At 47.5% G+C, this 9123-nt stretch overlaps 1 protein-coding gene across 4 annotated transcripts in view; it reads left to right on the top strand.

Annotated features, from left to right (window-relative positions):
* The first annotated feature begins 904 nt into the window (after positions 1 to 904).
* Positions 905 to 9123, top strand: part of AKAP8L (A-kinase anchoring protein 8 like) — a 29880-nt gene continuing 21661 nt past the window's right edge. For 2 of the 4 annotated variants that reach the window (XM_081077039.1, XM_081077038.1), the window contains exons 1-2: positions 926 to 1039; positions 5819 to 5893. In XM_081077039.1, coding sequence (XP_080933165.1) covers positions 1027 to 1039; positions 5819 to 5893 — 88 coding nt within the window. In that variant the 5' untranslated portion in view covers positions 926 to 1026. Of the gene's footprint in view, positions 1040 to 5818; positions 5894 to 9123 lie in introns of all 4 variants that reach the window. The other 2 variants (XM_081077037.1, XM_081077040.1) reach the window with 2 other exon arrangements.

Here is a 9123-nt window from a genome sequence, read left to right as displayed (position 1 = left end):
TCAGTGTCTGCAGCTCTGTCAAGTAATCTCTTAGAAGTTATGAGACGTGTCTGACAGTGGATTCCAAACATCCAGGGAGGGTGCTGAGGGCGGGCTGGAGCCTGGCTGGGCCACTGCAGGATCTCTACAAGTCCGGAAAGAACCAAGAGGGTTTTAGAAGGGGCGTCCCAGCTTTAACACTTAAGTGTTAAGACTCTTGAAAAATTAATAACTCCAAGTCTTCGTTTTCTTATTTTTTAAGAAAAGATCCTTGCAGGTATGAAGGAGCATTTGAGATTATGAACAACACATATTTATTAAATATATTATATAAACATGCTATATAACATGTTATTATGTAACCATTAATCACAAAACATAACATTTATCTAGTGTACTCGGCATTGGACTGATTTCTTTGCATACATTATCTCAGGTTTGAACGTGAGATTCAGCATTTTGTGTGGAGAGTAGTTTTAATTTTCATTCCAACATGGTTTTACCGTGTTCATTTTGGAGCTTAAAGCCAGAGACGTTAGAAACGTAGCACAAAAGGAAAATTTAAAAAGTAAAACAAACAAAAAAAGAAACAGCCCAGGTCGGCACAGCACCCCGGTGGCCGAGCCGGGGTTGGAGTGGTTCCCTGCGCTGCAGATCCGGCTCCCTCTGGCGGGCCTTCTGGGCACAGGCCCTCCTCCCAGCCGGCCGCGCTTGAACCTCAGGTCTCTCCGTAGTGCATAATTCCGCCCCTTCGAACTCCACCTCCTTCTTTTAGCCAATTATCGCCGTCTTGGTATAACAGGAGGCGGGATCAGGGCGGGGCTCTCATTAGATTGGCATCATCCCTAACCATTCGTATGGGGATGCTCCGAGATAGACAACATGATGGCCCAATAGATGTGAAGCCAGAACCCGGCGCGAGCCAATGCGGTCGGGAGGCGGGGCTCGGTTGTGTGTAGAAAGGGCCCGGGGGATTGTGGCAGCTATCGCAGCATCGGACGGACGGAGCAGCTACCGGAGTCCACGGGTGCAGTGTTCGCTGCTGCCATGAGCTACACAGGTGGGACCGGCGGGGTTAGGGATTGAGCTCCGGGTGGGGAGGAACAGGGGCGTGCCCGGGTCGCGCCCCGCTCACCCGCGCCTTCACCGGGGCCTGGACACTGTCCTCTGTTGCGGTCACAAAATGGCGCCGCGGGCCGGTGGCCTCAGGTTCGCGCCCCTCGGCTCCTCAGTGCTCTGTGCTTGCACACTCGTGTCACGGCCACCCGAGGTCTCGGCTTCTGTCGCCGGTGTCCGCGGGCCCCGCCCTCGGCGCTCGACGTCTCTCCTGCCAACACCTCCACCCCGGCCTGGCCTCCTCGGACGCCTCAGGTGCCTTTTCCTCAGGCCTCGGCCCTTCCTGTCCGCCGGCGGGCTCGCCTGCCGCCGCCTTTGCGGCACCGTCCCCCGCGCAGGGTCCCTGCAAGGTGCCGCAGCCCACCTCGCCCCGTGCCGGCCCCGGGCTGGGAGGCGCGTCAGGCCCCAGGGCGAGGAGTAGGTGTTGGGAGGGTTGGTGCCGAGCGGGGCGCCCTGGGCCCGGAGGGGCTGAGCCTGAGCCTTGCGAGGAAGAGCCGGGCTTCCCTGGTGATTCGTTCACCATCGGTCACGTTCGTCGTGTCGGGGGCTGAGTGGACCCTGGGACACCGGCGAGAACTCTTCGAGCAGTTGATAGGCCCGGGCAGACCGCAGTCGGCAGGGCAGTGAACCTGGGGTACCTTGTGGGGTGGCCGGGACCCCAAGGGGGTGGTTGTGTTACGTGGGGGGGGGTTGGAGCGCTCTAAAGAGGTGATGGTCGAGCAGAGACGGGAGTAGAGTAAGAGACGTAAGGATGTCTGGCCCAGGGAGCCCCGGACAGAAACGCCCGGGGGCAGGCGCTGCCTGGCACCTTGGAAAATGTTCCAGGGAGGCTTGAACAAGGGGCGGGGGGGGTGAGTGCGGAGAGGCTGCCTGGGATGTGTCCGGGTGACTGTGAAGATCCCTGGATGAATGGAACTGCTGTGTCGGCCTTGGCGGTGACCAGTGAGGCTGCTCAGTCGGGAGCCATGGAGAAGGCCTCCCTCTTTGATGAGGGTATTAGGCCGAACTTGTGTGGTTGCCTGGTAACCCACCTTCTCCTGCAAGTGTTTGGGGCTGAGAGTGGAACCCGAGACGCTGGGGCTGCGACCGGCTGCTTTATGTTGGCCTAGGCGAGGAGGCCCTGCCAGGTTGTGCTCCTCTGGCTCCCAGGTCGGGAGCTTGGCAGGAACCCCAGTTTTCCAAGCAACCATCCTTTAGACTAGTGGTTTTCAACCTGGGCAGTTCTGCTTCTCAGGGGACATTTGGCAATGTTTGGAGACATTTTTGGTTGTCACATCTGGTTGGGTGGGGATCTCCTGTCATCCAGGGGGTGGAGGTCAGGAATGTTGCTGAACATCCTACGGTGCACAAGACAGGCCCCCACCGCAGAGAATTATCGGGCTCAGAAGTAAATCAGGAGTACCAAGGTTGGGCTGCACCCTGCCCTAGCCTTTCTGTAACTTTCCTGGTTCAGGAGGAAAGGGTTGTTACTGGCATCTCTGGAATTGAGATGTAATCCTTCTTACCAAGTCGTACGGAGAACTGGAAGACAGTTCTATGGTTTTTCGGGGCAAGATTACTGAAGAAACCAGCAGATGAATGGTTGGGTTCTGTGGGGTAACTTACTAATGGAGCATTCATATTTATAGGCAAGGAAACTGAGTTAGCGGTCACTAATGGCTAAGTCTGAATTTCAACTCCAGATCTCGTAGGCTGTCATTCTGGATTTGAATGGGCCCTGAGGTAGCCAAGCTAATGAGGTAATGATTAGTTTTTCCTTGATCTTGATCAACTGGAAACCACAGTAGCTTTATAAAGCCTTTCCTTTTTAAGAAGCAGACCACTAAAGTCAAAGGCATTTTAAGTCACATCTCAGACAACTATTTTGCCTAATTTAAGGAGAAGTTCTTGGAGGCTGTGAAGCAAATGTTACCATTACTGGTAGAAAGTGATGAAAATAATCTATCTTTCTGATAACTTGTCCAGCTTTTGAACCTCGTTAGTTTGTATGTACTTAGGAAAGGAGTCTCCATGTCTGGCACTGAGGGGAAAGATGATCCAGTGGAAACACTGGACAGAAAAATACAGAATCAGGCCTTCAAACAAAGGTCTGAAATGCTACCCATCTTTTTATAGGAACGTTTGTTGCCTCCCGGTTTCTGTGAGCTAGGAACACACAAGTGGTTTTAGCTGGACGGTTCTGGCTTGGGATCTCTCATGAGGTCACAGTTTGCGTGTTAGTCGGACTGTAGTCATCTGTAGGATTGACTGGACCTGAAGGACCCACCTCCAAGGTGACGCAAACTTACATGACCGGTCGGTCGGTTGATGCGCTGTTGGCTCCTCACCATGTGGACCTGTCCGCAGGCCTGCTGGAGGGTCCTCGCAACATGGCGGCGCGTCTCTCCCAGAGTGAACGATCTGAGAGAGAACAAAGGGGAAGCCTCGGAAGTCACACTCAGTCATTTCTACAATCTCTTATTGGTTACACTGGCTACCTCTATCAGTTTGGGAAGGGACAACGTAATGTCAGGAGGCAAGAAGCATTAGAGGCCATCTTGCAGGCTGGTGACTACCAGAGAGTGTCCCCTTTCAGACAAAGAAGGAAAAGAATAAAACTGAGAAGCTTGGTGTATTTTTGTGGGGAAAAGATGTCAGAGAGGCTGGCCAAGAGGGAGAGGCTGTGACGCGTAGTTATCCTAAATCCATGGTCTGACCTTTAGCTTTACAGGACCGAAATTTTGCTTATTTTATTTCTTTCACTCAGAGCTGATCAGGCTGGTAAATCAAACCGAGAAGAAAATGCTTCATGAAGCCAACCAGAAAGGCTTTACTCTTAATTGGAGCGTAACAGGCTACAGAAGGCCCTGCCCTATGTGGAGCAGAATGTGAATGTGAATGTGGGGAGAACGAGCAGGTGGCCATTGAGCTCGGAACGTTGGACGGATTGTCTTTCCTTTTTCCCAGAGAAGAAAGAACCAGGGCCCCCCTCCCCCGAGACAGAGCTTTTGCTCTGCAGCTTTATTCTGTGCTCCACGATGTATTCTTGTCAGCGTGTGGTAGGTTCCAGTTACAGCTGCAGTATTTACAAACCATATTACTTAAAGTCTGGGGCCATTTTGCTGTCGATTGCTGAACATGTAGTTTCTAGAGACTAGTTGAACAAACAGTGGAGAAAAGTGTTAGGGTACTTTTTTAGCCCGCGAAGCTTCCTCATGGATGAGCCATCTGAAGAATGCTTTCAGTGTTTCTTGTGGACAGTTAATCATCAATGCTTAGAATTTAGGCATCTCTGGAAGACTGGGTCCCTGGAGGGAATCCATTTGAATTTGCCCTGTTTAAATAGGGAAGGTGAAGAAGGTTGGGTTTGTATACTTTCGGCTTTCTCCTTCCCCAACGCCTCTTCTCATTTTCCTGCTCTGGGAATTAAAGATGAAGCGGGGCTCCACTGATCCTTGTTTGAAACTGTTGGAGCTGGGCGTGTTTTGGAATTCTGGCTTGAAAGGAGGAGATTCCACAGCACCCGTACCAGGATCTGGGCCAGCACCTGCTGATTATTAATGAATGTATTATTTCTGTACCAAGGGGGGTAAAGAAAGACTGTAATTGTCCTCAAGAGGTCCGTTTTGCCCCCAAATGAGTGTTGTACCACATTTGAGGAGAACACTTCGTTGGCAGACCTCTTTGGACTATGGAATTGCAGGGTCAGGGATCTTGGCCCTGGCCCCTTTGTTGACTGTGGTGAGGATGGAATGAAATAATGCAGGTAAAGCTCCTAGCACCCGGTAGTGGAAACACTTGTTCAGTGTTGGCTGCGGTTGCTGTCATCTTTTGCTGCGGTTTTAAGAGATGAACTAGAGACTGTCAACAAAGAGACGAATCCCCACCTAGGGGAAGGCAGTTGGTATGTGCTTCTGTTGTAAATCAGTTATTGGAGGCACTGGCTTTCGTTTTTAGGGCATGAGTTGACTCTGATGGGAATAGATAGGCAAATATTGCCTCTGACGGTGTCTATCATAATTTTAGCGCTATGGGTAAATCGTTAAAAAAAATTTTTAAATGTAGGTTTAAAGAAGTGTTGGGGTTCATCATAGTCTGTTACAACCAGCATTTAAGAGCAGTAGTTCCTGATAGAGGTTCAAGTTTTCCTTCCTTGGTACTAACTCATTTTAAGTTGAGAAATAGCTTGAGAGTTGAGAAAATAGGAAATAATACCCGTATGTTGTATATAATATTTATTCCATATAAACATGCTGACCTAAGTAATTACGTTTAAGAGGTAATTGAATACATACATTTTAATGGGAAAACTGAAAAATACAAAGCAGTTTGGGTTTTAGATTTGGGGGGAAGAAAAGGGGTATTATTGTCTTAACATTGTTCAAAAGTAACCCTATCTTTATTTGAATTGGAGGTGGCTCACCTCCAATATATCAGTGATTTGATATAAGTATTTCCCTCATTTAACTGAATGATAATTTGAGTACTCATTTATCAAAATATGTTACTGGTTTTAAGTATTTGACAATTTTTATCCAGTTCTTCTGATGTAGCAAGTTAAACATAGCCTGCCTTTCCATTGGTTAATAGGTTCTAGAGGTATAATTAAAGTGTTCAGAAGCTAGAGTTTTTGGTGGCTTTCCAGTGAGGTGAGGGCTTGCCCGCCAGTCTACGTAAACAGTAGTCTTAGGTCATCATCATGTGGCTTTTTTGGGGAAATTAACCACTCTATGCATTTGTTTAGGCTTTGTCCAGGGGTCTGAAACCACTTTGCAGTCAACGTACTCAGACAGCAGCGCTCAGCCCACCTGTGATTATGGTAAGTGTGGGCTCCTGGGAATCAGAGCACCCGTGAGTGGTCTTCCTTCTAGTGGCAGAGCAGTCTGGTGTCTTCTTGCCTCTGGCATTGCTGTCACCCTGTCTCACTTTTCTAAATCAAATTTGTACAAAATGATGTGGTGGGCTGTTAAAGTAGCCGGGGCTCTCCTTGGAGGCAATCACGGGAGAGATGTCTGTGTTTTTGAGCAAGCTGGAGTTCTTGGGGCCGGAAATTGGTTCCTTTAACACTTTACCATTTTGTTAGAAGTCTGTGACAAAGGTCTGGCTTCAGAAACTCTTATTGAGGGCCTGGGAAGGAGAGCGGCCAATCAAAGTACCAAGGATTGATCTGAGCAGAAACCAAACGGTTAACGAAGCCCCAGGGTAGTGCATAGACAGGCAGCGCTAGAGAGGCTCCCTGTCTGAATGTCGCAGGCTTTTAGAGATGTCAGCGTGTCTCAAGCCATGCAGCTCCTCGCACGTAGGGTTGAGGGAAAATCTCTGATTGATTTCTCAAGTGTGGATAGTCGCACACTAAATCTAATTCAGTATGACCCCGATGGAGTCATACATATTGTGTCGGCGTGCTTTGGCGGGCGTCACTGCTAATAAAGCTGGTATTTCCATGGTCTGTGACCCTCTTTGGAATTAATAAGGATAATGCTTTAGTTGCTGAGATGGGTAATTTGTTTTACTACCAAGGTCTGGGGAAAGACTGGACCTACATGTGACATTCACTTAGAAATTACCGAGTAAATGGACATAAGTAAATTCCTGGAAGTATTAGCAGCTAGTCTCTGTGGGAGAGGGATACTTAGAATGTTTTGAAATTGGGGCAGCTGGGTGGCTCAGGTGGTTGGAGCGCTGTGCTCATAACACCGAAGTCGCTGGTTCGATTCCCACATGGGCCAGTGAGCTGCGCCCTCCACAACTAGACTGAGAACAATGGCTTGACTCGGAGTTGGGGGGAGAGGGTAAAAAAACATGTTTTGAAATTGAGTAGAGGTATCAGGTATTTCATAAGTGAGGAGAAACTTGATTTGCATGGCTCCCCTCTCCTGCCCTCCCTGCCTCATTCCTTTTAATCTAATGTACCAAATTGCAAGTCTTTTTTGAATTATTTTCCCTCTGGTTTACATATTCTGGGTCCAAGCATCAGATACGCCATTTGCAAATATTTTCTCCTAGACTGTGGCTTATCTCTTTATTCTTTTGTCAGTCAGTATCTTTTGAAGAACACAAGTTCTTCATTTTGATGAATTCCAATTTACCAGTCTTAATAGATTGTGATTTTGGAGTTGTGTCTAAGAAATTTATATCTAACCCAAGGTCACAAAGATTTTCTTCTAAGTTTTCTTTTAGGGGCTTCATAGTTTTTACATTTTACATTTATTTTGTGATCCATTTTGTGTTGCTATTTCTACAAGGTGTGCAGTATAAGTCAAGATTCTTTTTCACCTTTGTTGAAAATCAATAGAACATACATGTGTGGGTCTGTTACTGGGTTGTAATTCTGTTCCATTGACTTACGTGTCTACATTTTCTCCAGTACCACACTTTCTTGATTACTATGTAGTGAGTCTTGAATCAGTTAATGTGAGTCCTTCAGGTTTGTTCTTTTTCCAGAATTGACTTGGATAGTCTAGTTCCTTTGCTTTTGCATATAAATTTTAGAATCAGTTTGTCCATTTCCATAAAAATTCCTGCTGAGATTTTGAGGAGGATGGCCTTGAAACTATAGATTAGTTTGGGGGAATTCACATCTTAACAATATTAAGTCTTCCAATCCATAATACTCCATTTATTTAGATCTTTGATTTCTTTCATTAATATTTCGTAGTTTCAAACACAGAGATCCTATTTTGTTACACTTACACTTCAGTATTTATGTAGACAATCATGTTGTGAAAGAATAGGGACAGTTGTGTTTTTTCCTTCTGGCTTAAACTGCAAGAAAAATATAATAACATTTAAATAACATTTTGAAAAACCATCAACATGCCTATCTTAGGTGATTGAATAATTTATAGGTGGATAGAATTGTGTATCCTGCTTTATTTTGCTTACTGTTAGAAGCATTTCTTTGTGCTACATAAAGCTTAATAGATTCTCTTTTGATGCCTCCATGAGATAGTTCACTGAGTATTTATTTTTGCTCTATAAGTATTGCTTACTATGACCATCTCCTTTTCTTGTGTTTGTTTCTTTTCTTTTTTAAAAAAAAAAAAATTGTACTAAAAAATTCCCTTTGTCAGCCATGGTCTCACCTTTTCTGGGGATGGACGTTTGGATGTTCTTTTGGAAGGGGCAGGTCTTAGGAGCCCCCAAATGCCATAGTATAGACAAAGGCTTCCCTTGAAGGGACCCAGCTGGGGAGCCCATCAGGGAGTCTGGGTTGCTCCAAGCATAGCAAATAGCACATAGGGAATGCTCGTCTCAGCCTGTCATAGTAGCCAGTGCCCACTCCTGCTTCCTTCCCTTGTGCTTCCTAGCTGTTCTGCTGGGCCCTCAGCAGTTGAACCACAGGGCACCATATTCTAGTCTCACACGCAGAACCCAGATGGGTCTTCCTTTGCCTCCCAGTGCTGTCTCCTTTTGAGTAGTGTCCACTGTCCTCGTGCAAACAGCTACGTGGCCAGGCCCTTGTTAGCTACCAGGGCTAAGTGTGCATTATTCCTTGTGTGACTCTGCCAGCTTCTCTTCTTGCCCGTCCCTCGTGATTCCCTCCTCCTGGCTGTCTTGCTGCTCGCTGGTTAGTGGTGTCTCTCCTTTCACATGCAGTGCTCCAGGCCTGAGTAGTGGCCAGACCTGCCAGCCTCTGCGCTCTTTGCTCCGGATGATAGTTGCTGACTGAACAAATGAATGAGAAGCCTCTGCTTTGCTTTCCCCAGACGTAGAGAAGTTTTGCTTTGTGAGCTCTCTTGCGCCCGTGTTCATTCATTGTAGTGGTCATTAAAGTCCTTCGCGGGTTTTTGATGCCTGCCATTCTGTTCGTGTGCTGGATTGAGGAGAACCTCGGCCTGCTCCCTGTTCTCCCTGGTTCACCTTCTCATTGTGTGCACTCTTGCTCCTCTGTGGTTGGATTCTGCCGTGTATCATCCTCTTGTCTCACGAAGCTTTGGTCTTGCCCTGGGATGAGCATGGACTGTTTACAGGGCAGAGAGAACCGGGAGTAGGAGATGCTTCTGGGCTCCCACCAGAGACACTAGGAAGGTGGTCTCCTGTTCTCAT

This window comes from Rhinolophus hipposideros, assembly GCF_964194185.1.
Source record: "Rhinolophus hipposideros genome assembly, chromosome: 16".
In the NCBI taxonomy this organism is placed as follows: Eukaryota; Metazoa; Chordata; class Mammalia; order Chiroptera; family Rhinolophidae; genus Rhinolophus; species Rhinolophus hipposideros.
The sequence above is the reverse complement of the archived record's forward strand: the minus strand, read 5'-3'. Positions and strand labels throughout refer to the sequence as shown.